Raw genomic sequence first — 16,442 nt, forward strand, 5'->3', positions numbered from 1 at the left:
GGTGGGCTCCGGGGGTGTCACCGCGCCTGTCCCGCGTGGGAGCCAGCCCCTGGCGTGTCCCCCCCGTGTCCCACGCGTGTCCCGGGCCAGCGTCCACGGGGGTTCCATTGAAAAGATTCACCCCGCCCACGCTCCCACTCGAGTTTTTTGGTTTTTTTTTCCAGTTTGCCCAGCGGACGGCTAATTGGGGCGGGGGTTGGAGGGGGGGGTCAAGCCAGGCGGTCCCCGGCACGGGAGAGACCCCCGAGAGCAAGGACACGAGTGGGGACACGGGGCGTGGGGATAGGGGGCGTGCCGTGGGGTCGGCGCTAGGACCCCGCGGACCCCCGGGCGCCCCCTCTCACCGCGGGGAACCCCTGGCCCACGTGGGACCCCCGCGGGCGCAGCCAATGGGAGGGCGCCGGGGGAGGAGGGGGTGTCCGCGGGCCACGCCCACAGGGTAGAGGGCGGCCAATGGGAGCGGAGGGGGCGTGGCCGAGGGCGAATGTTGTGACGGTGGGAACGGGAGGGAGGGGGCGGGGGGGGGGGGGAACACCGAGGGGAGGGGTCACGGGGCGGGAGGCGGGGAGCGGCACCGGGGGAGGTGAAGGGACAGACGGACAGCCCCGGGGGGACGGAGGGACGGACGGGTGGGGGGGGGGGGAACTGACGGACAGACGGACGGACGGACAGACAGACGGCTCGAGGTGGGGGGGGGGGGACACGCAGCCTGACACGGGGTCCCGGGGACAGCCAGCCAAGGGGGGGCACAGGTAGCAAAGCCGGGGCGGGGTGGGGGGGACAAGGACGGACGGACAGGACACGGGACGGACAGACAGCCCGGGGCAGGGACAGACGGACAGCAAGGTGACAGGAGGCGGGGGGGGGGGGGGTTGTCACCTGGGGGCAGTGACACGACCACAGGAGGGGAGAGAGGGAGAAAACTGGGACACTCCTAATCCCAATCCCAATCCCAAATCCCAATCCCAATCCTAAATCCCCATCCCGATTCCAAACCCCATCCCAATCCTAATCCCAATCCCCAATCCTAAATCCCCATCCCAAACCCCAATCCCCATCCCAATCCCAATCCCAATCCCCTCGCCGCAATGGGCTGCAGGCAGCGGCGAGGTCCCCCCCGGGGCTGGGGGCCGGGGGGGCGCTGGGACCGATCCGCAGCCTCCCCCCGCTGCTCCTAGGGAGGCTCCGAGCCTCCGGCAGCGCCTCTGCCGGGAGGCCGAGCCCCACGGGAGGGCTGGGGATGGCGAACGGGGCAGCCGCACGCACCGACCCGCGAGGGCACCGGCGCCGGAGGAGCACCACAGGTACGGGGACGGGGACGGGGCTGGGAAGTGCCGGGGGGGGATGAGGGAGGGGGGGTCCCGGTGGCCCCACGGGCTGACACAGTTGGCAGGGAGGCGATCATGCGACCTCGCTCCCTCTCTAGGGATTTGAAGCTGGGCCAAACGGCGGTGGAAATGTGATTGTCGCCGCACCGAGCCTGCGAGCCGAGGAAACGCAGCGCCGGAGGGACGGGAGGGACACCAAGGGGACAGGAGTGGGACGCTGGAGGGACGGGAGTAGGACACTGAAGGGACAGGAGCGGGACGCCTCGCACCAGACCCGGTTCTTGCTCCGCAGCCAGAGGATCCCCAGACCCTGTGGAGCCAGGCACGGAGAGGGGACCGCGGGTCCTCGGTGTCCCTGCACGCCTCAAACACCACGGGCCGGCCCGGAGCTGTCCCCCCGCCAGCTTTGCGACCAGACCCCGTCACCCGTCGGAGCCCGATGAGCAGCCGAGGCCGTGCGTGAACCTATGCAGGCCAGGAAGAAATACATTCTCGTGACTTTCCTCGCCTCCTGGCTCCTGCTCTTCCTCCTTGGAGGGGACCGCCTGCGCCGTTTCGCTTTCTTTTCCCGGACGAAAGCCGGGGCCCGGAGGAGCTGGCCCCGCTGGGCTGATCGGTCCCTCCTCAAAAGCTTCGGGGACCCCGAGGAGCCGCAGAGCCATGGGGACCCCCTGCCGCCCTCGCCCCGGGCACGGCGGGCAGCGCGGCTGAGCGCCTACAAGGGCAGCCGGTGCCGCATGGAGACCTGCTTCGACCTCGGCCGGTGCCAGAGGCACGGCTTCAAAGTCTTCACCTACCCGCGGGAGCGCGGCGAGCCCGTGTCCGAGAGCTACGGCAAGATCCTGGCCTCCATCGAGCGCTCGCGCTACTACACGCCGCGCCCCGAGGAGGCCTGCCTCTTCGTCCTGGGCATCGACACGCTGGACCGCGACCGCCTCTCGGGCCACTACGTCCCCGACGTGGACGAGAAGATCCGCGGCTTCCCGCTGTGGAACGGCGGCCGCAACCACCTCGTCTTCAACCTCTACTCGGGCACGTGGCCCAACTACACCGAGGAGCTGGGCTTCGACGTCGGCCAGGCCATGCTGGCCAAGGCCAGCTTCTACGCCGAGAGCTTCAGGCCCGGCTTCGACGTCTCCATCCCCCTGTTCCCCAGGGACCACCCGCAGCGGGGCGGGCAGAGGGGGTGGCTGCAGCGCGGCGCGGTGCCCCCGAAGAAGAAATACCTGCTGGCCTTCAAGGGGAAGCGTTACCTGACCGGCATCGGCTCCGGCACCAGGAACGCGCTGCACCACATCCACAACGGGAAGGACATCGTCTCGCTCACCACCTGCAAGCACGGCAAGGACTGGGAGAAGCACAAGGACACGCGCTGCGACAAGGACAACGTCGACTACGAGAAGTGAGTGGGGTGGGGAAGGGGACGGATGGGAGAAGGGGCCCAAACCCCATGGGTTGGGGGGATGCGGCCACGCTGGGCGAGCAATGGGGAGAGGGGAGGGTTTGGGGCTCTCCCTCCTGCGCCCCGGCCTCGTTTCGAGGTGGGGAGGAAGGTGTTGGTTGTGCAGGGTTTTCCTGCTGTGCATTAAAGTTGGAGCAATCTGGCCAGAGCGGCTTTTATCTGCGATCGCCGCGGCCGCCCCTAATACGATTTCCCTTTTTCCCGATGCTGGTGAATGATGCTTTTCTTCTGCCCCCCGCCCGCCCTCCCCTAATGTAAACGTTTGTCCTGGAGATGAGCCCGAAGCATCCCCCCCACCCCGGCTCAGCTACAAATCCCATCGAACCAGCGGGTGCTCGGCGTCCCGGGGGGGCAGCCCCGAGCTCCCCCCTCGGGGACAGTGGGGACACCGTGCGGTGGCACCCGCTGGAAAAACAGGATGGGGACAAAGTTCTGCGAGTTTGTGGGGTCCCAGGACCGAGGAGATGCACACCGGCTCCTCGCCTCCCCGTCCTGCCCTCAGCCAGGGTGGTTTGGGTGGAAAAAAAGCGGTCGGTGCCAGGATGAAGCGCGAGGACAAGCGGGGAGGTCCCTGTCCCGCTGCCTGGGGACAGCCCACGGCCACCCGGCCCCGAGAGCAGATGGAAGGGCCGCGTGGGACATCATCCTCAAAGCGTCTTAGGAGGTGCGGGGAGGTAAAAGTGAAGCCGGGGACTGGGGGCACTGGGATTAGCCAGGGCTCCGGGGCCGCTCGAGCATCGCCTGGCCCCGACACAGCACCGTCAGCCCCTGCCGTGGGGCTGTTTTTTGGGGACGGGGCACAGCGGGACGGTGGGACACGAGGTGGGCTGGCGGGATGGGGCCCAAGGTCAGCCCTGCGCTGTGGGGTGGGAAATGCCCTTCCCAGGTAATCCCGTAATGCTGTCTGCAAGTACAGGGGGATTTGCACCTCACCCAGGACGGCTTTGGCCAGCAGATAGATGGGGGACACGTGGCAGGGTCCTCGCACGTGACCCCGTGTCTCCGCTGTCCTCTCACCCCCATGGGACACGCGGGCAGAAAGCCACCGGCATCTCCCTCGTGCCTGGCCAACCCCACAGGGGATTTGTGCCCTCCAACCCCAAGAGGGACAGACCCAGCACCGGACCAGTGACAGAGGGACGGTGGGGACAGGCCAGCGGGGGGAGGACACACCAAGCTGGGCAAAGCGAGAGCCCAGTTCTCCCAGCGCTTCGGGGCCGTCCCGGTTTGCTGGGGGAAATGGGAAGGAGCCGTGCCCCCCAACCAGCCCATGGTGTGCAGCGGGATGGGGCCGGCCTCGCTCGGGGCTCCGTCGCCCTCCTCGTGCCCGGCGTCGCCTAAACCACCCGGTTCCGTGCCCGCACAGAGCGGGGCTCGTAGCAGCACCACGATCCTGCCCACGCTCTAACCGCACCCGAGAGCCTTTGGGGAAGGCTCCCTGGAGCCCGCGGGTCCCCCGGCAGCACCGTGCCCGCCCGGAGCCGCTCGGAGGGGACGTGGTGGGCGCCCGGCCCGGCCCCTAACAAAACAAGGAAGCCCTGACGGCGCGAGTGCCCGGAAACCGCAGCGCGTCAGGAGCCAAATATTTCCATCGGGAGGTTTCGGCCCCGCAGCCCGGCCGGCGCCAGCCTCCCCGCCACGGCTGCCGGCGAGGGAAGGATGCTCGGCCCCCCCGGGACGCATCCTGCCGGGTCCCCACCGAGCGGGTGGCAGCGGGGCGGCCCCGAAGGGCGAGCGCTGGAGGTGCCCGGCCCTAAGGATGCCACCGTCGGGCTTGTCACTGCCGTGGTTTCATGGGGTGTCTGGCCAGGAGCTGGGGTGTTCGCGAGACAGGGAGCACCCACGGGGATTTGGTGTCCATCGGAGATGCGGGGATGAGCCCTCCGGAGGTGGGTTTTGTTCCTAAATCTGCGTGCTGGGCTGGTTTCCTGCAGGGGTGCTCCAGGGTGCTTCAGCACCCACCAAGGGGGGGCTCGTCCCCACGTCCCCACCACAGCCAGGTCTAGGAGACCTTTCCCCTGGGGACCAGCACCCGTTTGGCCCCGCAGCCCCCCCAGCCGGGCTGTGTGTGTGTGTCCCATCCCCTCCAGGCCCTCCCCGCAGGCAGGAACAGACGGGGTCTGTCCCAGCTCAGTGTCAATATTGGATTTTCCGGTGCGGTCGCAGGGCCCCGGCAGCGAAGGCGCCTCTCCCCCCCGGCGGCACAGACGGGGCTTTCATAGCCTGCAGCCCTGCCGGCCCTTCTACCCCCCCAAAAAAAAAACGCTGCTGGGGCGGGCATGGCCGCTCCTGCCCTGCAAGCCCGGACACGGCGCAGGAGTCACCGCAGTTTCAGGCTCGGGGGTTCGGGTGCTGCATTGCGGGGCGGTGTGGAGGGGGCTGTGCTTCCCCCCCGGGTAACGCCGGGGGTCTCCTGACCCCTTCTTTGGGGTGAGTTTGGTTCCTGGCTCTGCAACAGTTTCCCTTTGAGGGCATCTCCCAGGGCGCTGCAGCCCCACCAGCCCTGAGGAGCTGCGGCTTTTTGGGGCCAAACCCAGCCCTGATCCATCCTAACCCCATGGGACGGGTGCCCAGCCTCGTAGGGTGCCAACAAAAGCCTGTGGGGTGCACACGGGTGGGGGGGGGGGCCGTGCCTGACCCCCACCATGTCCCCCCGCCAGGTTCGACTACCAGGAGCTGCTGCACAACTCCACCTTCTGCATCGTGCCCCGCGGCCGGCGCCTGGGCTCCTTCCGCTTCCTGGAGGCGCTGCAGGTACGGGGGGGTCTGGGGGGGGACAAGGGACCCGGCTGCGGGGTCCCCGGGCTCTGTCCCAGCCCCTGTGGGGTCCCGTGCAGGCCGCCTGCATCCCTGTGCTGCTGAGCGATGGCTGGGAGCTGCCCTTCTCCGAGGTGATCGACTGGAGCAAAGCCGCCGTGGTGGGCAGCGAGAGGCTGCTCCTGCAGGTACCGGGGCCGGATCCTGCCCCGCGCTGGGCACCAGGGAACCCCCAGTGGGGGGGCTGACCCCAAAGGTGGTGGAGTCCCCGCTTTTGGGGGAGTAAAACCTCTGCAGTCAACCACAGCAGCCCTCCTGCGTGGGGATGCAGGGGGTCCCATCCCAGCCCTCGGGCATTGCTCAGCTGGGGGGTGCTGAGCATCTCCACAAACCCTCGGGGAGGTTCCGGGCCTGATCCTGCTCCACAGAGAGGGCTGGGGCCGCGGCACAGCATCCCTGGCTGCGGGGGACCCCTTGGGATGGTACGGAGGTCTCAGGGGGACAAACCAGCCCTGCTGGGGGCTATCGGGAGGGGGCAGCGAGGTGAGAAACCAGCGCCCCCCGTCCCGCAGATCCCCTCCGCTGTGCGCTGCATCCACCCGGAGCGCGTGCTGGCCTTCCAGCAGCAGACCCAGTTCCTGTGGGACGCCTACTTCTCCTCCGTCGACAAGATCGTGCACACCACGCTGGAGGTGAGCGCGGCCCCACGGGGCCCCCCTGGGTTAGCGGGGCCCCCTCAGGACGCTGACGTCACCTCCTCGACCCCTGGCAGATCATCAAGGACCGGCTGCTCCCGCACCGCTCGCGCTCCCGCTTCCTCTGGAACGTGCCCCCCGGGGGGCTGCTGGCCCTGCCCGACTTCTCCACGCACGTCGGGGACTTCCCCTTCTACTACCTGCAGCACGGTAGGACCCCCACGAGCACCCTGGCTGAGCACCGTGGGCTTGGCGCGCATCCTGACGCCTCTCCTCTGTCCCTCTCCCTCCCAAATCGCAGGCTCCAGCCCCTCCGACAAGTTCACGGCGCTCATCCGTGCCGTCTCGCCGCTGTCCCAGCCCCTCCTCAGGCTCATCCAGGCAGTCTCCAAGTCCCAGTACTGCGCGCAGGTGGGGGGAGATGGGGGACGCGGGCACATCAGGAGGGATGGGGCAGGTTCCCGGGGGCTGGGAAGGGCTGGGGTGGGATTGGGGTGTGACTGGGGGGCTGGCAGTGCTTATGTCACCCCTTGGGGGGCAGAGCTGGCCCCTCCTCGCGGTGCTGGGACCACCCTTGGTTGTATCCTGGGTCCAAACCCTCGTGGGATGGTTTCGGGGTGGAAGAGGCGCAGCCCTACTGAGAGCTGAGCTGGAGCCGGTACCGCTGCTGGATCGGGGGGGGCTCAGCCCTGCAAACCCCAGCACACCAACATGCCCCAGGGGGGCAGCCTGGCTAAATGCCCTCCTGACACCCCCCAGCCCTGGTTTTTCACCCCCCTTGCAGATCCTGGTGCTGTGGAACTGCGAGAAGCCACCGCCATCGACTGAGAAGTGGCCCCAAATCGCGGTGCCCCTTACCGTCATCGAGGGCAGGAGGAAGGTACGAGGAGCCGGGATGCGTGGGGAGCCGGGCAGCCACCCCGGGGCACATCCCAAATTGAATTTCCCCGCCGCTGTAGCTCAGTGACCGCTTCTTCCCCTACGCGGCCATCCGGACAGACGCGGTGCTCAGCCTGGACGAGCACAGCAGCCTCTCCACCAGCGAGGTGAGGCCGTGGGCACCGTGGTTCCCAGCCCCACGGAGCTGGACGAGCCCCGTGCCGAGCCAGCAGGATGCTCAGCGGCCGCCGTGGGGCTGGCAGGGAGCTGTGCCCGCTGTCCTCGTGTCCCCACACCCAGGGGACAGCTCGGGGGGATGGCAGGGGCGGCGATGGGTCCCCACAGCCCGCTGACACCATCCCCTGCCCGTGCCAGGTGGACTTTGCCTTCGTGGTGTGGCGCAGCTTCCCCGAGCGCATCGTGGGCTTCCCCGCCTCGAGCCACTTCTGGGACACCGAGCAGCAGCGCTGGGGCTACACCTCCCGGTGGACCAACGAGCTCTCCATCGTCCTCACCGCCGCCGCCTTCTACCACAGGTACCGCAGCCTGCCGGGCAGCCGGGGAGAGCCCCGCGAGCCAGGGGGGGCATGGCCGGATCCTGCCCCCGCCTCGCTGCCTCCCCCAGGTATTACCACAGCCTCTTCACCGGGTTCCTGCCCGCGGGGCTGCGCGAGCTGGTGGGCGGCCTGGCCGCCTGCGAGGACATCCTGATGAACGTCCTGGTGGCCGCCGTCACCAAGCTGCCGCCCATCAAGGTCGCCCAGAGGAAGCAGCACAAGGAGGCCGTGCCCCAGCAGGTAGGGGGTGAGGAGGGGGTGCTGAGACCCCCCAGAGCCGGGAGCAGAGCCCCTAAACCCCGCGCTCTTCCCCCTGCCCAGGTGAAGGGCACGGTGGCGACCAGCAGCCGGGGTTTCTCGCAGCAGCAGGACTGCCTCAACCAGGTGGCGGACTGGTTCGGGTACATGCCCCTCGTGTCCTCCCAGCTGCGCCTCGACCCCGTGCTCTTCAAGGACCAGGTCTCCATCCTGCGCAAGAAATACCGCCACTTGGAGAGGCCCTGAGCCCTTCTGGGCACGCCATCCCCATCGCACGGACCTCGCGGGGAGCAGCGGATCCCTCCCGGAGTGAGCGCTGGAGTGGCTGCCGATGGGGTTTTACTCGGTATTGGGTTTTACCAGTACAATAAAGGTCGGAGGAGGCACGGAGACGGATGCAGGGTGAGCAGAGTCCGGCTGGAGGCTGCAGGATGCGGGATGAGCCAGCTGTGCCTGGTGGTGGCACAGCAGGGGACCCTGGTGCCACCGTGCCCAGCACATCGGGGCTGCCCTCGGGGCTTGGTGGTGGCTGCTGCGTTCCCAGGCACGGTCCCCAAGCAGTGGCAGCACCCAGGAGGCTGCGTTCGGGGCAGCCCCACACTAGCAGCGTCCCCACTAGGTGCTGCAGAGGTGCCCGTGTCCCTGCAGTTGTTTCATGCACTGGGCGCTTCTGCCACCATCCCCACCCTGTGAGCAGCAGGGAGGAGACAGCGAGTGCTTGAGCTTCCCAAAAGCAAACAGGGGAGTGATAAGAGGTGAGAGCACTGCAATCATCCTCCCTCCCCAGGCTGGGACGGACCCCGAGCACCCCGGGGCTCCTCGCCAGGTGCCCCTGCACCCCCCTTTCCTCCCCAAAGTGAAATAAAAGGGATATTTCAGCTGCTTTTCCCAGCTGCACTGAAACTGTGAAAATCAAGGCCCCCGCGCCGCCCTTCTCCGCAGCCCTGGCCCCGTCCTTGCTCCCATCGCCCGCAGACCAAACCCCGCAGACACAAGGTCGTCCGTTGGCGCGGCCGTCCCCCGCGGGGCCACCGTTTGCTCTGGTTTATTTGCCTCCCGTTAAAAGTTCATAGGAGCGGGACGGGGTCACTGGGACTCAGGGGGGCTCAGTCACGGGGGGGCTGGCACTCGCGGCAGTCCCGCATGTCCTCGGAGTAGCTCTCGATCTGGATGGTGGTGGTGTGGAAGCGGAAGGCGCGCTGCAGCCGCGAGCTGGCCTCCTCCAGCACCTCCTGCGCGTTGGCGCCCGCGTCTGCAAGGACACCGGGGGGGGGGGGGGTGTCGGGGTGCGGGTGAGCCCCCGAATCCTTCCCCCCACCGCCCCCCTGGTCCCCCCACACTCACTGATGGCGATGTGCACCGAGAGCAGCGGCTGCGCTGCCGTCAGCGCCCAGATGTGGAGGCTGTGCACGGCCTCCACGCCGCCCACCGCCAGCAGCGTCTCCCGCACGGCGTTGAAGTCCATGCCCCTGGGGGTGCCTGGGGGGAGACACGGCGCGGGGTGGGTCGGGGTCATGGCACCCATGGGTGGTTTCCCCCCCCCCCGGCCCCGGCGGGTCCCTACCTTCCATGAGGACGAGGAGGACGTCACGGAGGATGGTCAGCGTTGTCCCCAGCACCAGCGCGGAGAAGAGGAAGGTGCAGATGGGATCCACGTACTTGTACTCGGGCTGGGAGAGGTGGCAGAGGGTGAGGTCCCCCCAGTGCCATCCCCCGACTCCAAATCCCCATCAGACTCAGTCCCATCCATCTCACCCCCATGTGCAGCCAGGACTGGGCAAGCCACCATCCTCATGTCCCCCTCCCAAGCGTCCCCTCAGCCCCCAGCACCACCCCGACCTTAAAGAAGATGATGTAGGACGCGACGAGGACGCCGACGCTCTGCAGCAGGTCCCCCACGACGTGGACGAAGGCGGCGCGGACGCTGGCGTTGGGCTGCTCGCCCGGCGCTCCATGGCTGTGCCCGTGCCCCGTCTGGTGCAGAGCCACCCCCATCCTGCGGGCAGGGCAGCGGTGACATCCCCGGCCACCGGGGTCCCCCGCGGAGGGGTGGCAGCGCATCGTACGTACACGATGTTGACGGCCACGGCGCAGGCGGAGGTGATGAGCATGACGCCGCCCTCGATGTCGTAGTCGGCCGAGAGCAGGCGCTGGGCCGCCAGGTACACCAGGACGCCCGTCACCACCCAGATGGAGAGCACGGAGAGCAAGGCCCCCAGGATCTCTGCGGAGAGCCCCACGTTGTCACCATGCCAGGCTCCCGTGGGGACAGCACCCTGGGGTGCCCCCACCTTGCCGGGATGCTCCCCGTGTGCACCCCGTGGGGCTGGCAGTGGGGTTCCCGGGGGGGCCGTGCCGTTACCTGCCCGGTGCCAGCCGAAGTTCATGGTTTTGGTGGCGGGGCGCGAGGACACCCAGAGGGCGAAGAGGCTGATCATGACGCTGGCGAAGTCCGTCAGGAGGTGGGCAGCGTCCATCAGGATGGCCAGGCTGTGTGCCAGGTACCCGCCTGTGGTCACACAAAAGCGGGGGGGGGTGAGATCAGGGGCGATCCCTACTCAGAGCCAGACACAGACCAGGTCACCCCAGGCCGAAATGGGGCGCCCTGCCCGCACCTTGCTTGCGCCCATTGCGCAGATGAGGACAAGAGAGGCCACGCAGGGAAATGCAGCTGCTCAGGGCACGACCGCCCTGGCCGGACCCCGCACCCAGCACTCACCCACGGCTTCCCCCACCATGAAGACGAGGCAGATGCCGGCGGCCACGTAGAGCTTCCTGCGCGCCCGCTGCTGCTGCCCGGGGTGGTCGGCGGCCCCCGGCGCGTGGCAGTGCCGGCGGCGCCGCGTGCCCAGCTCCAGGGCGGGCGCCTGGCCCTGCGGCGAGCTGTGCCCGTCCTCCTGCACTGTCCCCAGGTAGGACCTGCGGGGGGACGGGTGACAGCGGGGGACAGCGGGGCGCCAAGCGGTGCTGGCGCTGGGCACAGCGGGGTGCCCAGATGGGAGAACAAGGGGAAAAGAGGGGACACGCTGCCCTCCCTTCGTGCTCAGCACTGCTCCCCCTGGATCCCCTTCTCCTCCCCAGCAAGAGCCACCCTTCCCCGGTCAAAGGGCTTTTGGGGACGCCATCTGGGACCCCCAAGGGGAAGGGGGGGACGTGCACGTCCCCATCCCTCAGGGCACCCCCTTACCCGGCTGCACCCTCGGTCAGCAGGTGCCGCTTCTCCTCGCCGGCCGCCATCGGGGCCGGGGCCGGTGACCCCGGTGGGTGTGTGGCGGGCGCTGGTGGCAGCCGGTGGCCTCGGTGGCGGCCGTGTGAAAGCGCCGGGGACTCGTGTGCAAAGCCAAGCCGGGGGAGGCAGGGCCAGGCCGGCTGCAAAGCGCCCGCCGCTGCCGCCGCCTCGCCCCCCTGGGGGGGCCCTGCCTCGCCCTGCACCCTGGGGGGGGTCCCGGTGCTGGGGGGCTGCTGTGAGCTCCCTCCCTGTAGGCACCCTGGGGTGCCCCAGGAGCTGCGCATGCTTCAGGACTCGGCTGTGGTCACCCCACTGAGCCAGGGGGAGGGCGGGGACCCCCCCGAGCTCCCCAAAGACACCCCGGTTCACCACTATGGGAAGCCCTCGGGGCCCCACCGGTTTAAATCCAGCTGCAGAACAGCTGACGGGTGAAGCTGGGGCCGTGCACAGGGGTCAGGGTCAGACACCCCCACGGCAGCAACTGCTGCCTGCCCCCCTCCGAGAGCAGCATTAATTGCTCCGGGGCTAATTGCAATCAGGGCACAGCCCAGAGTACCGCTCGCTGCGCAGCCTCAGTTTCCCCTCGAGCAGGGGCTGAGCTGAGTTTGTGTTTTTGCAGGAGAAGCACACCCGTGTCACGGCTTCGCAGCCGTGTGAGCTCAGCTGGCAGCTCGATGCCGAGGCCGGCCCCATTTCGGGGCTGGCACAGCCTGGACCCCCCTCACCCCCACCCCATGTTCCCAAACCCTGGTGAGCGCTGGTCCCGTGTGCCCCCATCACCAGGGGATAAATCCTGCAGGGTGCTTAAAACCCCAGGAGCACGGCCAGCACGGGATGCCAGCACTGCTGGAGGTGTTAATGAGGCTGAAAATTAGGTGCTGGACCTGCCCTGGGAAACCCTCCCACATCCCCAGAGCCCATCGCAGGGCCAGTGAGCCGAAAATGAGAGGCAAGAGGGGGAAAAATGCCCAAAGCACTGTTTTTCTTTATAAAATACACAAAATTCAACTCCGTTACAATTATATACAAAACAAGGAACATATAAAACGTGCGGAATAATCCTTTGCACCCGTATAGAAAAGTGTCCTGTGCTGGAGCAGCCGTCACCTCGCCAGGCAGCCAGCCCCCATCGGTGCATCCCCAGGTCCCGTCGCCGGACATCCTGCGCCCGCCGCGGCTACTGGGGGGCTGCGGGAGGGAGAGGGTGGTGGGTGGGTGCTGGGGAGGGATGGGACCCCCAGTAAATGCTCCCTGTTCCCCCCATTGTGTGGGGGTGCTCGTGGCAGGGGCTCCTTACCCGTCACCATCCTCCCAGGCGCTGAGTCCCCTTCTGTCTCTTCCTCCACCTCCTCATAGAACTCCTCATCCTCCTCATCTGCAAAGGGGCACCCAAATGTCAGTGAGGGGCAGCTGCAGCGGGGCCCCAGCCGCTGGATCCCAGGAGCACACGAGGGGTTTTTAGGGCTGGATTACCTGCTTCAAAGTCCAAGGCGCGGACGGCGTCGGCGAGGTGGTCCAGGCTCACCGAGAAGGAGTCCATGCTCTCGTAGCCTTGCTCGATCTTCTCCAGCCTGCCACCCTTCGAGGCCTCCACGATCCTGTGGGGAGAGCATGGCCATGGTCCTGCGGCCCCCAAGCATGGGGACACCCCCGGCCAGGCTCGCGGTGCTCGCCCCGCTGCTCCTTAGCCCCAGCTAGCAAAGCCCCACGGCCAGATCCTGGCCCTGGGACAGGGTTGGGGAACACCGAGGTCTCCAGTTTGGACACTTACGTTTTAATGAGCTGCTTGGCGTTCTGTGGGAGCAAGAAAAAAGGTGAGGGTGTCAGAGTGGTACCACTTGGGATGTTCCCGTGCCAGCAGGACCCGGCACAAGAGGCACCCCACGGGCACCAAGGGGCTGTGGGGCTGGGGTCTCACCATGAGGAAGGTGGCCTCCCCGTTCTCCTCCATGGCCTGGATGGCTGTCTCCACCAGCCGGCTGGACTTCTCCAGCTGCTCCTTGTACTTGTGGATGAGGCCCTGCACGAAGCCCGTCTTGTCCTCCTGCTCGCGGGCGATGCGCCCCAGCAGCTCCGTCTTCTTCTCCTCCAGCAGCGCCACGAAGGCGTTGAAGCGCGCGCACAGCTCCCGCTTGGCTGCCTCGCTGTTCTCCTGCGGGGACAAGGGACAGCCGTATCCCTCCAGCCCCTGCGTGTCCCCTCCCCGGGGCTGCCTCCTCCATTCGCTCCGGCTCCCCGCAGCACGCTGGGGTTTCGGGGGGCTCGTTTCCCCGTCCCTCACCTTGGTGCTGCGGCAGGAGTCCTCCAGCTGGGAGATGATGGTCTGGATCCGGTCGTTCCCCGCCACCAGCATGGAGATGCAGTTGTTCAGCTCGCTCTGGGCAGGGACAGACAGACAGAAGCAGCTTTAACCCCAGCGGGGTAGGGATGGGGACTGCCGGGATGTCAAGGTCCATCCCCTATCCTGACGTGGGGATGGGCTGGGAGCCAGGGGGGGCATCACTGTATCCACCACTCTAAATATAGGGCTGTCTCCTGGCTGAAGTCAGCCTGCTGACTATTAATACCCCATGAGCACGTCCCAGTGCTATTTGTGGCCACCCACAGCACATTGCCTGGAACCTGCCGTGCCCCCCCATGGCCCCAGGTCCCCCCCCGTGGCACCTTCTGGCCCTGGAAGACGCTCTGCAGAGGGGCGACTTCGCAGTCCTTGTGGGCACCGAAGACCTTGCACATGGAGCAGGTGGGGACCTCGCAGGTGACGCAGTAGATGTTGATCCGCTCGTCCTCGTGCTCCTTGCACATGGGGTGCTCCCCCTTCTTCAGTGGCCTGCTGGAGAGAGCAGCCCGGCCGTGGTGACATCCCCGTCACACCGATGTCCTCATCACACCGATGTCCCCATCACAGTGACGTCCCCATCATGGTGACATCCCCATGGCAGTGACATCCCATCCCCACTGCAGTGACATCCCAACTGATGCTGCAGAGCCACCCTACAATCGGGTCCCCTGCGCCTCTGCAAGCCCAGTACACCCCAGTTAGCACCAGTGCGGCACTGGCCGTGGCAGCGGTCGGGGACCGCGCTCCAGGGATGCTGCACAAGCACCTAATTTTAGAGCAGCACTGCTGGCATTTATTATTATCACCCAACACGTGATCAGAGCGGGGGCTCCAGGGCAGCTCGGTGGGGGAGAGGGTGACAGCAGTTGAGTCCCCAGTGGGGGGGTTTAGCCAATTCGCCACCCTGCCCCCCCGGGGCCGCAGCCACCTGCCACGTGCCATCCGTCCCCGTCCCCATGGCACTGGAACAATATTTACAGTGGCGCAGGAGACTGGGGAGGTGAGCCCCTGCGTCTGGGTCCCTCAAGAAGACGTCACCCCCCTCTCTGTCCCCCCCCCCCAACACTGTAACCCTGCTGCTGAGCAATGCCTTTACCCAGCAGGGTCCCCCCTGACTGTCCCCCTGTCCCTTATCAGCTCCCTGCTGTCACAAGCAGAGCCTGGATTTGTCCCTCACACCCCTTATCTCCAACTGAAAGCCTCGGCTGCAGAGTGCCACGGGGGGGGGCAGGACTTGTTCCTCTGCCACCCCCCCAGGGTCCCAGTGTCCCCGGTGAGCCACCAGACCACAGACCCGAAGGGCATGGGAGATTTGGGTTGGGAGACGGAGATTTGGGCTGGGGCATGAAGAGGTGGCTCTGGGGATGAAGATGGTGGGAGACCACCAAGCCAGCCCCCCAATTTCTCGCCCAAAGCAGAATCGCCTCCCAGGCACAACGCAGGGCTCTGCGACACGGCCGTCCCCGTGTCCCCGTGGGACCAACCTGGAGCACTCCTGCTTGTAGATGTCGATGATGTTCTCCACCAGCAGGTTCCTCTGCAGCCCGTAGACGCCGTGGCGGTCCAGCAGCACCTCGTGGCGGCACGAGGGGCACCGGAACCGGCCCCCTGGGATGATGCTGCCCCGGCTCTGCCAGCAGGGGTTGGCAGCCTGGAGGGGGACAAGGACAACGGGGGGTCCTCAGGTGTCCCCGCAGAGCATCCCAGAGCAGGGGAGTGGGTCCAGGGGTTGGGGGGGAGGTCCCCATCTCACCTGGAAGACGTCGTTGGCGCACTTGCGGCAGAGGTTGTGCTGGCAGGGCAGGATCACCACGGGCTTGCTGAACATCTCCAGGCAGATGGGGCAGAGCAGCTGCTTCTCCAGGCTCTCCATGGGGCTGCCATCCCGCAGGATGCTGGGCTGGAAATCCATCGTACACAGCACCTCGTCGGAGCAGCCCCCGCTTCTGCCGCCGGCGCCCCTCGCGCGGCTTTTTATCACTCGCTCGGCGTCACGTGGAGCCCGAAACCGCCGGCCGGCTCGGGTGTCCGGCGAGGCACCGCCACCTGTCACATGGTGGTGACAATCGGGGCGCAAGGCCGGCGGTAAACAAGCCAGGGACAGGCTGTCCGCGTGGCCCAGCCGCCCATGCTGGGGGGCAGCGGGGCCCCGTGGGGGGGGACAGGAGGGTCTCGGTCCTACGTGGGGTTTCGGGTGAGGAATGGGCAACACCAAGCTGGTAGTGTGGTTTGTATGGAGCATCTCCCTTTGTACCCACAAAATGTGAGCACTTTTGGGGTGCTATGCACACATAGGGTGGGGGGCTTTCTGGGTGGATGGCAGCACCGTGCTTGGTGTGTGCAGCCCCCCCAGACAGGGCATGGGGGCTTCTCTGCACCCCAAAACGTACTTGGCAGCCCATGGGGAGCTCGCCAAGGCTGGCACCACCATGCTGGCACAACCCGCGTGGCCGGCCGTGCCCTCTGCTTGTTTGCAAAACCTGACCCAGAAACCGCAGCAGGAAAACAGCAGCAGCGCAGCCCCTCCAGAGCTGCCCCAGCTGGGAGCGGCCCCGATCACATTGCCTGGCGGTAAACAGGGTGTTCTTCCAAATCCCAGCACCGGTGCACTGGGAGACCTGTAAATATTAGCAGCTGCATGAGGAGAGCGGGTAATTATAGCGCCTTGGCTGCGGGTCACAGGGGACAGGGTGGGACGGGGTGGCTGCTCTGCAGCCCGCAGAGCCCCTGGGCAGGGGGTGCTGCGAGCGCCAGCGCTGCTGCAGGGATGCGTGTGGGGTGCAGGGGTGCCGGTGTTTACAGGGTACAGGGGTGCACAGGTGCTTGAGTATGGGGGGACATGAGTTTAGGGGTTCAGGGGTAGCTGGGGATGTGTGGGTGCACAGGTACATGGATGCATGAATATATGGGTGCAAGGGGACAGGGGTATGTGGTAC

At 67.1% G+C, this 16,442-nt stretch overlaps 3 protein-coding genes across 7 annotated transcripts; 1 reads left to right on the forward strand and 2 right to left on the reverse strand.

The window, feature by feature from the left end:
* Positions 1-464: 464 nt before the first annotated feature.
* Positions 465-8,814, forward strand: EXTL1 (exostosin like glycosyltransferase 1). 5 transcript variants are annotated; one of them, XM_040535104.1, is made up of 13 exons: positions 465-495; positions 1,179-1,304; positions 1,427-2,730; positions 5,451-5,544; positions 5,628-5,735; positions 6,120-6,239; positions 6,320-6,452; positions 6,544-6,653; positions 7,027-7,122; positions 7,202-7,288; positions 7,497-7,657; positions 7,747-7,918; positions 8,000-8,814. In XM_040535104.1, exons 3-13 carry the CDS (start codon positions 1,796-1,798, stop codon positions 8,180-8,182), a joined length of 2,199 nt encoding a protein of 732 aa, XP_040391038.1. In that variant the 5' UTR covers positions 465-495; positions 1,179-1,304; positions 1,427-1,795; the 3' UTR covers positions 8,183-8,814. The 5 variants fall into 5 exon arrangements, with proteins under 5 accessions (XP_040391038.1, XP_040391037.1, XP_040391039.1 ...); XM_040535103.1 differs by lacking the exon at positions 465-495 and adding an exon at positions 645-686; XM_040535105.1 differs by lacking the exon at positions 465-495 and having other exon boundaries at positions 770-1,304; positions 8,042-8,814.
* Positions 8,815-8,935: 121 nt separating this feature from the next.
* Positions 8,936-11,523, reverse strand: SLC30A2 (solute carrier family 30 member 2). The gene is made up of 8 exons (XM_040535109.1): positions 11,124-11,523; positions 10,656-10,855; positions 10,299-10,445; positions 10,007-10,160; positions 9,776-9,932; positions 9,501-9,606; positions 9,281-9,415; positions 8,936-9,188 (listed from the first exon to the last, which is right to left on the reverse strand). The coding sequence occupies exons 1-8, from the start codon at positions 11,447-11,449 to the stop codon at positions 9,043-9,045; spliced, it is 1,371 nt and encodes a 456-aa protein (XP_040391043.1). The 5' UTR covers positions 11,450-11,523; the 3' UTR covers positions 8,936-9,042.
* A 605-nt stretch (positions 11,524-12,128) lies between these two features.
* Positions 12,129-15,471, reverse strand: TRIM63 (tripartite motif containing 63). Its single transcript, XM_040534889.1, has 9 exons — positions 15,260-15,471; positions 14,991-15,157; positions 13,830-13,998; positions 13,447-13,542; positions 13,084-13,317; positions 12,937-12,959; positions 12,639-12,763; positions 12,463-12,540; positions 12,129-12,353 (listed from the first exon to the last, which is right to left on the reverse strand). The coding sequence occupies exons 1-9, from the start codon at positions 15,416-15,418 to the stop codon at positions 12,343-12,345; spliced, it is 1,062 nt and encodes a 353-aa protein (XP_040390823.1). The 5' UTR covers positions 15,419-15,471; the 3' UTR covers positions 12,129-12,342.
* Positions 15,472-16,442: the final 971 nt, after the last annotated feature.

This window comes from Cygnus olor, chromosome 23 (genome assembly GCF_009769625.2).
Source record: "Cygnus olor isolate bCygOlo1 chromosome 23, bCygOlo1.pri.v2, whole genome shotgun sequence".
NCBI classification, from domain to species: domain Eukaryota; kingdom Metazoa; phylum Chordata; class Aves; order Anseriformes; family Anatidae; genus Cygnus; species Cygnus olor.

Coding starts and splice junctions, on each gene's coding strand:
- EXTL1 (XM_040535104.1), top strand. CDS start 1,796: ATGCAGGCCAGGAAGAAATACATTCTCGTGACTTTCCTCGCCTCCTGG. Junction 5,736..6,119: donor GCGAGAGGCTGCTCCTGCAG/GTACCGGGGCCG, acceptor CCCGTCCCGCAG/ATCCCCTCCGCTGTGCGCTG. Junction 6,240..6,319: donor TCGTGCACACCACGCTGGAG/GTGAGCGCGGCC, acceptor GACCCCTGGCAG/ATCATCAAGGACCGGCTGCT.
- SLC30A2 (XM_040535109.1), bottom strand. CDS start 11,449: ATGCGCAGCTCCTGGGGCACCCCAGGGTGCCTACAGGGAGGGAGCTCA. Junction 10,446..10,655: donor CATGGTGGGGGAAGCCGTGG/GTGAGTGCTGGG, acceptor GTGTGACCACAG/GCGGGTACCTGGCACACAGC. Junction 10,161..10,298: donor CTTCGGCTGGCACCGGGCAG/GTAACGGCACGG, acceptor GGCTCTCCGCAG/AGATCCTGGGGGCCTTGCTC.
- TRIM63 (XM_040534889.1), bottom strand. CDS start 15,418: ATGGATTTCCAGCCCAGCATCCTGCGGGATGGCAGCCCCATGGAGAGC. Junction 13,999..14,990: donor TACAAGCAGGAGTGCTCCAG/GTTGGTCCCACG, acceptor TGCTCTCTCCAG/CAGGCCACTGAAGAAGGGGG. Junction 12,541..12,638: donor CGCCTTGGACTTTGAAGCAG/GTAATCCAGCCC, acceptor GCCCCTTTGCAG/ATGAGGAGGATGAGGAGTTC.